Source organism: Solanum pennellii, chromosome 1, assembly GCF_001406875.1.
Source record: "Solanum pennellii chromosome 1, SPENNV200".
Taxonomy (NCBI): Eukaryota; Viridiplantae; Streptophyta; class Magnoliopsida; order Solanales; family Solanaceae; genus Solanum; species Solanum pennellii.
In genome coordinates this window covers 95,086,136-95,102,908 of record NC_028637.1, presented here as the reverse complement: position 1 = coordinate 95,102,908, position 16,773 = coordinate 95,086,136, and the positions used below count along the sequence as shown (strand labels likewise).

The 16,773-nt window shown below is 30.9% G+C and overlaps 3 protein-coding genes across 3 annotated transcripts in view; 1 reads left to right on the top strand and 2 right to left on the bottom strand.

Moving 5' to 3' along the window:
- The window catches only part of LOC107007821 (3-phosphoshikimate 1-carboxyvinyltransferase, chloroplastic), a 6,808-nt gene extending 4,366 nt beyond the window's left edge, over positions 1–2,442 (bottom strand). Inside the window, exons 1-2 of the mRNA XM_015206616.1 lie at positions 1,809–2,442; positions 120–364 (exon numbers count right to left, since the gene is read on the bottom strand). Of these exons, the coding sequence (XP_015062102.1) occupies positions 120–364; positions 1,809–2,147 (584 nt within the window). The 5' untranslated portion in view covers positions 2,148–2,442. The remainder of the gene's footprint in view (positions 1–119; positions 365–1,808) is intronic.
- Positions 2,443–7,070: 4,628 nt separating this feature from the next.
- On the top strand, positions 7,071–12,261 carry LOC107016045 (protein NRT1/ PTR FAMILY 7.3-like). The gene is made up of 5 exons (XM_015216522.2): positions 7,071–7,300; positions 9,665–9,779; positions 10,269–10,486; positions 10,589–11,148; positions 11,263–12,261. The coding sequence occupies exons 1-5, from the start codon at positions 7,238–7,240 to the stop codon at positions 12,128–12,130; spliced, it is 1,824 nt and encodes a 607-aa protein (XP_015072008.1). The 5' UTR covers positions 7,071–7,237; the 3' UTR covers positions 12,131–12,261.
- A 686-nt stretch (positions 12,262–12,947) lies between these two features.
- Positions 12,948–15,210, bottom strand: LOC107024054 (arginase 1, mitochondrial-like). Its single transcript, XM_027915740.1, has 7 exons — positions 15,064–15,210; positions 14,813–14,964; positions 14,511–14,670; positions 14,139–14,272; positions 13,796–14,005; positions 13,597–13,707; positions 12,948–13,468 (listed from the first exon to the last, which is right to left on the bottom strand). Exons 2-7 carry the CDS (start codon positions 14,951–14,953, stop codon positions 13,208–13,210), a joined length of 1,017 nt encoding a protein of 338 aa, XP_027771541.1. The 5' UTR covers positions 14,954–14,964; positions 15,064–15,210; the 3' UTR covers positions 12,948–13,207.
- Positions 15,211–16,773: the final 1,563 nt, after the last annotated feature.

The window sequence follows — 16,773 nt, the reverse complement described above, 5'->3', positions numbered from 1 at the left end:
CCCCCCCCCCCCCAAAAAAAAAAAAAAAGACAAAGAAACAACACTGGAAAAAAAAGAAGAAAAATAAAAAAGCAAAGAAGACAAAAACAAAAGGTACGAAGAAGGAACAGTTGAAAGACCTTGAATGTCCTCCAGCTACAGTAACTGCTGCTGTCAACGGACGCATTGCTGTTCCTGCATTTCCAAGGAATAGTTGGATTTCTTCCTCAGACTTTTTACCGACAGGAAACTGCCCACCACAACCTTCCACAATTGCTCGTTGGTTTTCATTGTCATCTTCAACATGAAGTCCAAGTGTTTTCAACGCACCAAGCATGTAATGAATGTCGTCACTACTCAGTAAATTGTCAACAACAGTCCTTCCCTGAAATTCAAGTGCCAGTGACATGTAATGGCAGCACAAGGTTGTAAGTAACTTATATCAAGAATATGAAAGCATGAAAATGTATACGGTAAGTTAAAGAACAATGGAACATGAATATAGTTGTCAGCTTAAAAAGGTTGCACACTCGGGGGCTATGAGTGTATTATACTGTATGAGTTGTTCAGGACACCATGAGCTTGGGAAGAGAGTTCCCAGTTGTTAAGGACAGCTTATACCAAGAGTAAAGTGTTTCTTTCAACCCTTAGCTCCTCTCCTCACACTTATAGCATCAGTTTTTGCCATATACTTAATTTGCGTTGATTTGCATAAATCATTAATGATGTACTCTAACAAACATCTCCTTGAATTAATTAAGAAAAAAAAAACATTGTCCAAATTTATAAGTAACCCACCCTAATGCCAACCTGGTAGGGTCAGAAACTCAAAAAGGGAATTGCTGAATCCCCAAGAACCACAACAAAATGCCACAAAGGTTGAACATTTGGCAGATCAATTTGGTAGACAGATTGACAAAATGCAATCATTTCAATAAAAACAAAACATTAAGCAAAAAATAAGATGTGCAAACAATTTATGTCTTTTAACATCTAAATATATTAGTATTGCAAGTAGCACTTCACAAAATCAGCTAAATACCAATGTTTCTTGAAGTGGTAAAAAGCATATTTAAGCTCAATGCAGGTGACATGGTATTTAAATGAAGTATCAAAACCATTGAAACCAAATATATAAACTCAGTATGTTTGGTACGACAAATCTCAAAGAAAATGTTTATTAGTGTTTGATTACCTTAACTCAGGAAAGTTTTTTCCTCAATGTTTCCACCAAAATGGTGCATTTTCCTTTATATCCTAGCTCTTGTCTAACTTACATGTCTTAATCAATGTATAGTCTTCTAATATCTCAAAATATCACAAAAAGATTATTCCATTTATCCAAAACCATATAAAACTACCACAAGACACCTACATTTTTTTTATAATGGTGGTGCCCTGTTAATTTGTGCGCACTTCGACTAGTTTTATGGGATACATGCCGCCCCCCACAAGCAACAAGTATAAGATAATATTTTCCACCAAGGCTAGGACGAGATGGGAAGTAATCCCCTATTGTTTTGTCTCCATTTGAAATTGAACTTGAGATCTCATGGTGCTTAGCTCATTCATGTCATTGACCACTAGACAACACCATAAGTCACCTGCTTTCATACCCAAGCAAATACTAGAAAAAAACATTTCTGATGTAAACCAGAATGCCAAATAACAGACCAAACACACCATGCACACACTCAACTAACTATACCAAAGATAAAAAGATCAAATCTTTAAGTTGATTCAGTTCATAACCCATTAAAAAATATAGCAACCATTAACTCAGCATCCATCAATCAAACTCAAAGGAAAAGAAAAGTCGGTTACTTTACCTCAGAAAGGGCAGCAAGAAGGAGAATACGATTGGAAAGGGATTTCGAACCGGGTAATTTAACAGTACCAGATATATCTTTGATGGGTTCCAGCACAATCTCATGGGGTTTCTCTGCAGTAGCCACTGATGCAGAAATCCTAGAAGGTGACTTCCTCACCACCCTCAAAACTGAATCTTTCTTAAACACCCCTAAAGATTTTGCTGAAATTTGGGTCACTTTCTTTGATCCAAAGAAGAGAGAATTTGAAACAAGAGGACCCTTTTGTGTTTTAGAAAGATTGGAGGAATTCAGATTAAGGGTCTGTATCCCTTGTGCCATGCTACTAATCTGTGCCATTTCTTGTGAAAAACTTCAGTTTTTCCACTCTCTCTCGGTGTTCTTGGAGTTGTTTGAAGACCAAATTGTGTTTTTGAGAAAACTTTGAAGAAAATGGTTATGGTAGGTAGATTGAAGGGAGATGGGGTTAGGCAATTAAGCAGAATGGAGTCCAATGTCAGCTTCACCAACCACCTTTTGTCTCTGAATTCTTTTCTTCAAAAGCCATCAAGAGTTGTTGAGGTTTGAGGGTAGTTGTGCATTTGACTAAATTGTCACAATTTGCAAAATTCATCCCTTTAATTTTTCACAACACACCTCTGCTTGCATGAATTTTGTCTGTTTCTGATTATATTACTACTTATTTTGCAAAATATATTCTCTCTTATTAGTTGGTTGTATATGTATAAATAAATTGTCACGAGCTTTTATTCGTGTAAAAAATAAAATGAACAACTTACTCATATTTTGCGGAATCCATAAGAAGGAGAAGTGTTTATACTAGTACCCCTTATGAATCTATTAGACCCAAATTTTTTTGTAGGGATAATTATATATAATAGCAAACTAATAACCTAAAATAAATGGAGTAACTAGGGTTTGATTTAATTGTGCTCCATAGCAAATGTTCGCCAAAATTTGTCAGTCGCCTCTCTCTCAAAAATCTCGCTCGCCATTCTCCCATTCTCGCTTCAATCTCACGCTCGCTTCCTCACTTTTTATACAAATACAAGTGTATAAAAACTGTTTCTATTTGTATAAAGCAGAGAAAATTGTATAAATACATACAGTTTTGTTCCGCTTTCTCTCCTCTTCCAAATCTCGCTCGCAATCCTCGCCTTTCTCACTTATACAAACAGAAGCGAAATGTATAAATTGTATTTCTGTTTGTATAAAGCATGAGAAAATTGTATATACACATGTAAGTACATATATTTTCGTCTCATACACTTAATTATACAATAAAAGTACTCCCCTGCCCAATTTCTTTTGTCTTTCTCTCTTTCTCGTTTTATACAAATTCAAATTGTATCTAATTTCTCTCTTTCTCGTTTTATACAATTCAATTCAATTTTATATTCCCTGTCCAAGTCTCTTTTATCTTTCTCTTTCTCATTTTATATAAATTCAAATTGTATATAATCGTTCTATACACTTATAATCACACAATTCGTTTTATACACTTCGTTTATACAATTCTCTGCCCAAGTATCTTTCTCTTTCTTGTTTTATACAATTCGCTTCAACTGTAAATGTATAGCGAATTAGACAGTTTCTATGTTTGCTATGGAGCGCAATTATGCAAACTTTGCTATAGCATACAAATATAAATCTTTTATTTGCTATATGTGAAAGTTGCCCTTTCTTTTATTATAATTGCTCATTTCAAAGAGGAGAGTTAAATCAATTGATTGAACATGTGTCTCGTTTGATATATTTTTCTATTATAGTTTGATTTGTTGATATTCATATTTATATGACACATATAATTTCAATCCTAACATAATACGTTACTTTCAGGTTAATTCAGAGATTATGACCCAAATAGTCCAACAATGAACTAATGTGAAGGGGCAAGAAGTAAGTGCAACTACTTGTTAGATTATTAATCTATATATACCTTTTAAAAATTAAAATTCCAATTAAGTATTATAAAAATGAAGAAAAATTGAAGCTTGGTCACTACGTATTAGTTTGCTGTGTATCAAGACAGTAATTTTTGAAGGTTAATTCTATACATGAAAAGGGAATTAAAGCAAAAGGAAAATTATGAGATTAATGTTTTGTGTCAAAGAGTACTAATTCAGATGATTAGCTTAGGACAAAGATGATAAGTACTGTCCGTGCATACGACAAAATACACTAAGCAAAACGCCACCTTATAATCATTAGTATTACTACCACTATTTTCCGCTATAAAATTTAGTAGGTATTCGGTTGTGTATTCGTTAATTTTAATATTTTATGATTAAATATAATTTTATGAGTTTTAATCTCAAAAATAATTTTAATAATTCATGATTAAGCGTTCCAAATTATTTCAGGAGTAACTATTCTTATATATATATTTGTAATGTTTTGATCAAGGTTATATATAGGTAACGAAGATTATTGAAACAAATATGGAAAATGGAAACAACTACAGGTTGAAATGCTTTCAACTTTGGTGTCAAATATATATATCATGTTTTGAAAGACAGCAATAAACAAAAAACACATTTTGCAATATACAAAAGACTTATTTGCCCTATACATTTTCGATTTTGCAGTTATAAATTTGAGTCGATAAAAATATAAACGGAAGAGCTTTTAGGAAGAGATTAAAGGAAAAAGGAGATCGAATATAGTTTTAAAAATGTCGTAAGGTTAAACTTGTCATGTATATATATATACTAGTAAAATAAGTCCCTGCTAACACGGATCCAATATTATATTGATATATAAATTATTAGGATAAAATTATGCATAATTATAAATTCTATATACTATTGATATTCTAATGAATAATTTCAATCATCTAAAATTATAAATATAATAGAAGAGGATGTTTTTCAATCACAATAAATTATTTTCAAACCGTAAGGAGTCTATCGACCTTTTCTTTTTATTTAATACGATATTTTTTTAATTTTCTAAAATTTATTATTTATATTTAATCATAATTGATTTTAAAATCGTATTTATCAATTATGAATATCTTGGAAATAAAAACATGTATAACTATCTCTGATCCATTTTTATTTTACTCTATATTCGGCGGGTAAAATAAATAATGTTTTCTTTATTCGTTCTCTATTTCACTCTCAATTCATCATTTGTAGAGATAATTGAAGAATTACTATTCGTACTCTCTATTTTAATTTTTGATTATTTTATTATTATTTTTATTGTATAATATTTATAATTAACATATTATAAATTATATAAGTCCATTTATTATAAATTATATAAGTCCATTTATTAAAATTTTAATATTCATAACTTTTTTTTAATTTGATATAACACTTCAGAAAAATTATTATACAGTAATATACATTTTCAATCTGAATTAATAATACTTCATTTTTTAAAAAAATATTTAGAACCAATTGCAAACTCATCAATGAACACTTCATAAATAAAATTAATCTAAAGTTTATATTATTAAAATTTAAGTTTTTTTTAACTATTTTGCCTTTCAACAAAATTCAAAATGAAAATACTAAATCTTTTTCACAATTATTCACAATTATTTTTTATAATATTTTTTTAATTAATATTTTTATCGATAAATAATCAAAATTGTGATAAAAACAAGGTAATAAAGTAACATAATTTTGAAATTCAAGTGTTGATATCAATTGAGAAAACATTTATTTTTAAGTTGTAAAACATTTATAATCTAATATTTAATATGCTCCTAATTACTATCGACAAATGACACTAATTTATCATAATTCAAGTTTGTAAGAAGTAGAAATTAAGACTAAGAAGTGCAGACTAACTATTATATGAAGGTCATTATGAGTTGATTGTCACTCGTTAATATGTCATATGTTAATTGTATTAATGAAACAACATAAAAATTATAAGAGATAATTTATTTATAGTTGAAAATTATTTATGAAAAATGAAATACAAATTACATATTTAAAGTTTATGTCGCATATATATTAGTGTAAAGAATTATTTCACACTATAAATTTATATACTTATTTTAATATGTAATTTAGTTTATTATGAAAATTAATAAATTCGATATTTTTTATGAAGAATTGGTATGAATATTTTTTATATGTCCTCCTAGTAAGAAGTTCTTTATTTTATAATATAGAGGAATATTACTTAAAATAAGTTATCATGTCAATATTAATATAATTTTTTAAAAATATATATGTAAATCAATTTTCTAGGTCTTAATAAATCATTAATTTAGAATTATCTTTAGACCTATAAAAATCATTAGTATGGTGTGAAAACAAAAATTTATTCTACATTTGCTTAATAGATATTATTGGATTAATGAAAATTTTATTTATACTATAGAGAAAATAAATCTATACGAAGTGTAATATCTCATTAAATAGACTAATTATTAGTCTATATTCAAAAATTTAAGAAAAAAATTTGATTGAAAATATGGGTCCAGATATATTTGATTGTTTTGTCATTAAAGATCAAATACCACTTTCTTGATGTCATAATATAATATAGAAATAAATATTCTAGAATTTTTATAAATTAACAAATTTACCCTTGATCGTTCTCAACTTGGCTCTTCTATATAATAAAAATATCTAAAAATATATTATCTTATAGAAAGGCATGAAAGGATTTTTGGTAAGAGAGCTTTGTAAAGGAATAACTAGAATTGATTGCAAATGCCTTTTGCCATGTCTACTTGTCTAAGGATGTTTTTAGAATTATTTTGAACAATATCCAAGAAAAATTGGATAACTTTACCTTCTATGACAATCTTGATACTGGTCTAAAGCTTCTATCCATCATATCTAAAAATATTACAATAGATCAATTTAGAAATTTTTCTTTTAAGATATATAGCTCTCTAATTTAACTTAGATGTTGTTATATCAGAATATGACACTTATTTTGAAACGAAGAGCGTAATACTTTTTTTATTTTTAATTACTTGTTCAATTTTGAATTGACATCTATTATGAAAATAATGAATGATATAATAAATTTATCATTTGCCTCTATTAATTATGAAGTTAATAGATTAAAAATTTAAAATTTTCAAAAAGTTCGATATTTTTCAAAATAAATAAAAAAAACAGAAAATTAAAGATAAGAGGAAAAAGAGGAATTTTTACTTGAATTCTATTTGACTGTTCTGTTAGCTATATTCCAAACTTGTGGGCCAATACTATGTTTTCACTTTCTTTGCCTATAAATCCTCACTTCAATTTCACAGACTTTCATGTTATACCAACGTCACTTGAAATAGACATTGATTTGCATGGTTCCCACGTAAGATAAAACAAAACAAAACAATATCATTAACACCAAAAATAGGCCCTGCCTCTCTTCATCTCTATATATTTCTTGTTTTACTACTTCATTCTAGTTCTTACCTAGCTCCCTTCTTCTTTTAGTTATATCCAGGAATCATGGATCTCAAACAAATGTCTGCTGTCAGAGATGAATCTTCAGTTACTATGACCGAATCCGAGGTATACACATTATTCTTTTATATATACGTAGATTGTCTTTAATGATTTAGTTATTCGAACTATATAGTTTGTTTTTCATTCAACAAATTTGTTTATCTCTTTTTGAGAAATCCGACTCTTGAGAAAATAAGTACTACATAACCTATTTATCAGATAGATGATCGAGTTACACGACTTTCATTACCTAAATTGAATTCTATATATCTATGGATATGCAATTTATTACTTATTGTCTCGAAAAGTTTAGACTTTTCAATTTATGATTTTGTTACTAGATAAGGATTTAGATCGATCGTTGTAGTCGATTTGATATGAAAAATAACTTTAAAAAATTAACCGAAAAGTTTGGGTATGGTGTATAGAGTATGATCGATGTTTTGTTGTAAATATGATGAATAATTAATGGTAATCATCGTCATCATTGTATTGTTACTTATTTATGTGACCAAAAATCCAAAAAGCTTGATACATATTATTACTTTATTTATATATGAATTCAATTTGAAGCCGCGTAATTTTAATCAATCAAATAAACGATACGAAAAAAAACTAAGAGGCATGCTTAATTAATTAAATATTAAACAAATGAACTTTAACTTTTTCTTTCTTTCTTTTTTGAAAATAAAAAAATCTTATTTGTCTCTATTAATGCATGCTTTCTTCTCGTCCATCATGCAAATGCAAACTTTCAAAAATATAATGATGGATTCCACACCTACCTTATTTTACTCAATAATTTGTTTTCTATGTCACTCTTCATATCAGTTTTGAATATATTTACTTGGCAATAAAAATTTTCAAATAAAGTTTCATTACAATTTGTTCGTCTTAATATTTTGACTTATACACAAAGTTTAAGAAAATAATATTTATTTTGAATTTTATTGTTTAAAATATATCAAGTAAAAAATTAAATTAATGAGTTTAAAAAAAAATGAAGAGACATATTTTTTTTAAAATAAATTTATATAAAAAAAAGTAAAACGGACAAATTGAGACAGAGAAGGGGTTAGAGAACACACCAACCTAATGTTTTCGTGCATGCGTTTTGTGTGATATTAATTAAATACGTATGATCATCTGTTAGCTTCTAATTATATATATAAACAACTAATTATCTCACTGTGTTTGTTGTCTTCTTAATCAACTCTTTTTCTTTTTCCACTCTCAGATAATAAATTAAAAATCTGGTTCTTTTCAAATTAAAACACCAAATATTGTACTACATTTTTTTCCAATTTGTATTGTGTCCATCAACAAAATATAAAATATACGTTTGTTTTTTTCTTCTTCGAAAAAAGGAGGTTAATTAGGGGTAAAGAGTAATTTGGTGAAAAATGGACTTGTACATATGCAATATTTTAGTTCTATCATCAATAATATTTGTCGTGAAATAAATATAATCACTCAATTCTTAATTAGACGTCTTCAAATCGAGTTTTGATATATGAAAAAAAATCTAATATAGAAAGTTTTTTTTTTCAATGAGTCTTACAGTACACAAATTTAAATTAATCAAGCCAATTGATTTCAAATACTGAATGATTATTTTATAAAGAACACTTTATACTTTCAAGATTAGCTAAATTTAATACTCCTCTCATTCCTCTTTTAAAAATTGTCAGTCTTTTTTTTTAGAGTCAAATGGTATAAATTTCAACTAACATTTTAAGATTTATTTTTTTATCATATTGATAAGAAAAAAAATTTGCAATTTATTTTTCTTATAATTTTTGAATATCTAAGATTTTATTTTAAAATATCAAAAATTAATTTACTCTAATTTTGACTTTGAAAAAATTAATCAACGATTGACTTTGTAAAAACACCAACATGACAACTAAAAAGAAATGAACGGAATACCAAGATTTGTTTTTTTCTTCTCCTTATTCAAAATTACTCATATCTAGTTGCTGTTAAGATTTGCACTTTGATTTTGCCCAAAATTTCTTTTGAAAAAAGGAACTAAATGTCAAAATTACTTTGTCAACTTTAATTTAGACTTCATTATTATCTCAATTTATTGTGTCTGCATTCATATCTAACATAATCCAATAAAAGTTACCCCTCTTTTTGACTCAATTTTTTTTAAAAACTGTTTTACTAGAATTTGAACCAATAACAAGGCAGCATTATCTACTTTATGGTCCTACTCAGATATTATAAATTATTCTTACTGAAAGATAATAAAGTAAGTCAAAGTTAATTCAAGTACCAAAAGAAAATCTCCTACAACATTTATTAATTTTTGGTGGGGTGAGGTTGAAAATAAAGGGAGCATGCTTATATATATAATGTGAAACCTCATCATATTTCATGTTAGGATATAATAATATTTGAAGTCTTTTTATGGATGGCCAACAGGAAGGGAAAAAGAGACTTTTGGATTGTTGTACAAAAGATGGATCAACAGACAGGCATGGGAAACCAGCAATCAAGGCAAAAACTGGTGGATGGAAAACTGGATATCTCTTATTAGGTCTATCTATATACTAACTAATTATACTCTCATTACCACAACATTCAACCACTTATATCATATGTTCCAATTAATAATATTTCTAATACTAAGGAAACAAAAGAATTAAAAGTACTAATATTTTGTATACGGCCATAGACTGACGATGTAAAGAACTTTTATACTATCAGTATAACTTAACAAGGGCTATAATAAACTCTTTTGTGATTTTAAAACATACATCTAGAGGATGAAAGAAAATGAGGAATTGTCCTAAATAGATTGTTATTACTTGAAATTTTCACAAATTGCATAATTTATAAGCTGAAAGCATTGTTGTTCTTTATGATAACAGGGATCTTTCACACAAATAGCAGGACAGATTTACTGTTTACTTTTCTAGCCAGTATACATTGACTATACATGATCATGCACATGTTATTTTTAGTTTAATCTGTTGAGTGGACGGTTATTTAGATGAATTAGCTTGTTGTTCTTTGATTGATGCAGTGAGTGAAGGATTAGCTGCAGTTGCATTTACTGGAGTGGAAGTGAACATGGTTCTTTTCTCAAAGACTGTGTTAAGGCAGTCAAATGCTGAAGCAGCAACCATGTTCAGTAAATGGATGGGAACACTTTATATTTTCTCTTTACTTGGAGCTTTCCTAAGTGATTCCTATCTTGGAAGATACCTTACTTCTGTTGTCTTTCTAGCTGTTATGAATGTTGTAAGTTAGCTTTTTCCACAAACCACTCTGGCCCCACAATAATAATTGGCGTTTTCGAACAGTAAGGATTCATATAGCCGACCTTTAACTTGCTGTTTGCAGGGTTTGGTGGTATTGTCTCTGTTAACTCAAGCATTCATGCTTGAACCTGAAGGATGTGGAAAGTTGGGAGAGCTATGTAAACCTCAATCACAAGTTGAGGTTGCGATGTTTTATTTATCGATATACCTGCTAGCTCTTGGGAGTGGCTCTATAGAACCAGCACTAGCCACACTAGGAGCTGATCAATTTGATGAGGAGGATCCAGAGGAAAGTCGTTCCAAGACGAAATTCTTTAGCTATTTCTATGTTGCTCTAAACCTTGGATCATTGGTTGCTGAGACACTTCTGGTTTACATGGAAAATATGGGAAGATGGGTTCTTGCCTTTTGGGTATCAACAGCTTGTGGCTTTGTTGCTCTGCTCTCAATCATAAGTGGTGCCCCTAGATATCGACACATTAGACCTAGTTGCAACCCCATTTCCAGGTTCTCTCAGGTAATTGTCGCGTCTATCAGGAAAACAAAGCTTACAGTTCCTACAAATGGAGAGGGATTATACGAAGCTCGTGGAAGAAATGAGAAGGACAGCACCAGAAGAATCTCACATACAGATGACTTCAAGTAAGCTTAGCTTGCCTTGTTTTTGGATCTTAATACTTAGTGATGTTCTCCATAATGCTGATTAATTTCATCAACTCGAATATATGACACATTCTTGTAACTTGTATGAACAAGGTTTCTTGATCGAGCTGCAGTTATAACCCCATCAGACATGCTGATATTACCAGATAAAAGTGAAATTCCTAACCAATGGAGGCTTTGTACTGTGACACAAGTTGAAGAAGTCAAATGTGTGCTAAGGCTGCTGCCAATATGGTTCTGCACAATCTTGGCATCCATTGTCTTTGTGCAAGTGCTATCTCTCTTCGTCGAGCAAGGATCTGCAATGAACACAAGCACAATGATCTCGGGCTTTCACATTCCACCAGCAAGCATGACAGCATTTGACATCATAAGCACATCCACCTTCATTATTTGCTATGAGAAGATCTTGATTCCTCTGTATGTGAAACTAACCAAATGTAAGCCTAAGCTCCCGAGTGAGCTACAAAGAATAGGGATAGGGTTGGTCATTTCAACAGTAGCTATGGTGATTGCAGGCTTTGTTGAACAACAAAGACTAAGGTTTGCTAATGAAGGAGGGGAAGAGACAAGTTCTTTGAGTATTTTCTGGCAAACACCACAATATGTTCTTGTAGGAGTAGGGGAAGCATTCATCTATGTTGCTCAGTGGGAATTCTTTGCATCACAAATTCCTGATAGTCTGAAGAGCATGGGGCTTGGCTTGTCCATGTCTTCGTCAGCACTAGGTAGCTACTTATGCAGCATCATACTTACTGTAGTAATGAAGATCACAACAAGGCATGGAAAGCCAGGGTGGGTACCTGCAAATTTAAACGACGGGCACTTGGATAGGTTCTTCTTCCTTTCAGCTGCTTTGACTGCACTAGATCTTGTACTATTCGTTATGTGCGCTAAGAGGTATAAATCTATAGCACTAGAAAAACGAGAGGTAGGACAGGATATGGAAGCTACAGCTTGAACTGATGAAAAATGTAACTCAGCAACAATTGTTCTAGTGTTTAGGAAGTAAACACAAAATATCACGCTGAGCATTGTGGAGAATTACTCAAGAGGAAAGAAGAAAACTAAATAGAAAGCATGCTTTAGTTACTGAATGTTTTATTTTTTATGTCAATCTTGGCATTGACCAAAACCTCACTTGCAATCTTGATTTTGCTTATAATTCTTCACGGATCATATTGATGACAGAACAGATATATTTTCATGCTTTGGCAGAGTTCACTCTCCACTCATAACCTCCTAGTGCAAGACTTGAAATCTTTCAAACATTGGAACAAACACTAATCCTACTGCAGGTCTTTAGCAATAGTTTGTATAGTTGTCATAACTATATCAAGTTAATGAGTTTCATAACTATCTTAGGGCAACTTCATCCGTTAGGAATTTCACAAAAGAACTCACCACAAAAGAAAATGTTCTAAAATGCAAATCTGGGACTCCCTTAGGGGCGATCGAGCTTCTAAACATTGTGAGACAACCGTGGAGCAGAGTGTCTCATGGATTAACATCGGGATAGATGATACATTTGCCCCATATAACATTATGGCATGATTTATCGGCCATGTGTGCCTCGAGAATGCCTCATGCACACCTTGCATCTTGAATTATTCGGGCATGTACGCCCTCAAAAGTTCTCTCAAGTATTTGCAAATACTTAAACTTTTCTCATGAATTTTTAATATTTTAGTTTCAATTTGTATGTCTTAATTATCAACATAAGAGTTCGTGGGGTTTACACACTTTTCCGCTACAGCTATGCCTTTTAAAGCACTATAAAAGATTCAAAACATCCATACACAACAAACTCCATACCAAATGATACAAGTGTCACTTACAACAACAGGTTACTCATAAGGAACTGCAAATATACTAGCTTATTTTGGGAGACGAGTTTATTAATCCCCCTTGCCATAGGAAACTGAGCATCTGCCAGACCTATCTAATGTGAATAAACACTTATTTTCGCATAAAGATGAGTACACACTAATAGGATACATGGTACTTCTTCCTTCTTAAAATTGAAAATTACTGCAGGTCACTTGGACATCTTGGCAGCAAGTTCTCTTACCAGCTTCGCAGCAACCATTGCAGTCATGCCATCAGCAGTATCACGCTGTGGGTTGTACTCAACGACATCAGCCCCAACGATATCACCTTGAAGGTTATGCAGTATGTTTAGAACATCACGGAAAGAGAGACCGCCTGACTCAAAATGAGATACTCCAGGAGCAAATGCTGGATCCAAACAGTCAACATCCACAGATATATACACGCCCTTTACACCTTCACCAAGTTTCTGATTTTAAATGAAAAGTATTAGACAATCGAGCAAGCAAATAACTAATGAATGGAAACTAGCAGTTGCTATATTCGGTAAAAATATGAGAGTAGTATGCATCTAGAATCTGGTAAAGAAATACAGACCAGATTCTCCAAAAATTGTCGGTCTCTGGAAAATGTTCGCATTTCATATTGCTCCACACCAAACCTTTTTCCTTGTTCTCGACCTTCTAGATTAATTGATCTAATTCCAACCTACAAACAGAAGATGAAGTACTGTTTTGGTAAACAATTTGTATTCATTGTTAAAACCAAGAAATAGCATAGAAAGAAGTTATATTACTTGCAAAAGGCGTCGAGCATAACCACCCTCCATTATTCGTGCAAAGCTTGATGCATGTGAGTATTTGTTTCCTTCAAATGCATCATAAATGTCAGGATGAGCATCCAGGTGAAGGATATCAACAGGTCCTCCAAGCTTTTCAGACACAGCTCTTACAACAGGATAGGATATAGAGTGATCACCCCCTAACACCAAGGGGCGCAATGGATTCTGAAAATATAAAAAATGTTAGAAAATTGAAGCATACAGGGTGCGTCCTTTTACAATGATTTTAGTAATTTAATGGGTGCATCCTAACAAAGGTCTACTGTATTAAAATACTCTCCGATAGGTGATGGCTTACCTCGTCCATAACTAGCTTGACAGATTCACTTACGGTACTCATCAACCTATCATCATCTATGCCTGTGTCTCGTAACTCTTGTACTGGCAGATCACCAACATCAGTTAAGACACGTTGATCATCTAATATTTTTCCTGTACAATACAAATAAATGAATACATGACTCCATTATGTATTTTAACATTCAAGAGGTCTAGCGAATTAGACTGCGTTTATTAATTTATTCTTTTCTCCACACAGTAGATCCATCTTTACGTGGTATCAGACCCATTTACAATCCAGTTATGGTCTGGGCGTGCGGGGAGTGTTAAGATATCTCATATCTTTTACATGTTCATTTTGTCCAAAGTAATTTTAAAAAGGTAGACTAACCTTCCTCAGTTGTGGAGTTTGTACTGCCACACCAAATAGCCTCTCGTATAAGAGGAGGAGCAAATGCAGGGCCTTGGAGAAATGAAGAGTTATGTCCCAGAGGAATTCCAAGAAGTGACGTTGACGCTACTGCACCTCCAAGTCCACGAACAAGCTCTCCCTATCAAAGTAACTTAAAATTTAAATCCTACATTTTCAATTTTAAAAGTCCATTTTGCATGATGGTGGTAGTAAAATTACGAATACGAACCCATAAAATTCAAAATCCTAGATCCGCCTCTGTCCCACTCAAAATAACATACCTTAAGTTTTGCTCTTTCACGAATAAGTGTAAGAGATGCCTCTACAACACGATCCTGTCCTTTTTTGACCACTTCTTTTGGAACATTTGACGTTAGCAATTTCTGCATATAGTTGATTCCCATACTTCCAGCACTCTTCATATTTGTTTACTCTGATTCAACACAACAAAAAGGAAAAATATAAAAAAAAAATGCAGAAATCGAAAGAGCTGGAAATTAAAGTAAACAAGAATAAAGGAGGAAGTGACTACACAAGAAATGAAGCAGTGTAAGTGTGATTGAGATTAAAAAAAAAAAGAGGCAATTGAAGCTAAATAGAGCTTAAGGACTTCCTTCTCAGTAGTAATGGGATTGATTACAGCGAATGGATGGAGACTGGAGACTCAAACTCTTATCACAATTTACACTCTCATAAAAAAAACATGTTATTTTATCTCATAATAAATTCAAACAGACGATAAGACCTGCAGTCCTTTTAGCAGTACTGGGATTGATGGGAACTTATCGCAATTCTCATTGTTTACTAACGCCAAATCATTTCTCTCATGAAAAAAACATGTCCTCAATCTCATAATAAATTCAAACACAATAAAATTTGATAACTCTACACATTTTACTCCCAAGTCCTATACCATATTAATGGAATTTGTCGCGCAATGCACATTTACTAAGACATCATTTCAATCATATTTTTCACAACTATCTTTTGTGAAGTTAACTTTGCAAGTAGTTAATTTATTTTTCTCTTAGAAATTAAAATACGCTCCTCCTAAACTACGTAAGCTTATCATTTTACTCTTATTTAATATTCTCTTAAATCATTTTTTTAATAAATGTGTATGAATTAATTTATTTGATAAATGAATATGAATAAACTACTTAATTTTCTATATTGGTCCAATCACTCGTCAAAGGTAAAATAGAAAGAATAGTGTCATTTATATATTGATTTTTAAAATGACAAATATTAAGAAATATCTAATTTTTAGAAATATCAATATGTAAATAGAAACAAAGGGAGTATCTGAAAAGATCAAATATGGAAAAAAAATTTGAATTTTCTCTTGAACTTTTTCCAAAAAGACAATTAACTATTGTAGCGACCTAGTACGTACACACTTAATTTTTTGACATTAATATCCCCTTCTGAAGACAATTTCAATTTTGTTTTAAAATGTATTGTACACACAATTTTACATGTAAATAATATTATTTAAAGTTTTTTAAACCTGTTTTCCTTGATATCTTTTAGATTTTTGCAAAAAAAAAAAAAGAAAGAAAAGAACCTAGCTCTGCTCTCACCATACATATCTCTTTAAAATTCATTTCTTCGTTTTTCTTCATTGTTCATAAATGCAAGGAAAAAATATATTTTAAAGAGAAAATAGGAGACAGCAAATCGATTATGAAGTATACAAATGTTGGCGGCGGCGGGCGACATCATTTTTGCAAGTGGAATAAATAAAAAATTTCAAATGTATAAAATTCTTTAAAAACTTGATAACTCGTATGTAAATTAAATATTTCATTACTATTCTCTATTTGTGATGATGATCTAAGATAGAAAAATGACATTGTAGTGATTGTAGGTAGTGCTCCAACAAGAATAGAAAAGATAAATAATAAAAAATTATTTTTTTCGATAAACTTCTGATAAATTTAGATAATAAAATCATAAATTTTATGCATAAATATTACAAAATTTTTAATTGAAGTCGTTATCATAATTTTGTTTTGGTGAGCTTTTGATTTGGTGAATCCTCCGCGAGTTCGAACGAAAAAATCATAAACTTTAAGTTCAAAATTATTAACAAGAAAATCATATTCTTTACTCCTTTCTATTACTTTTTAAGAATTCCCTAAGTTGAAAATTATTAATAAGAAAATCATATTTTTTACTCCTTTCTATTACTTTTTAAGAATTCCCTTTTAAGGGTAGAGTGTTAAATATGCTGCCATCA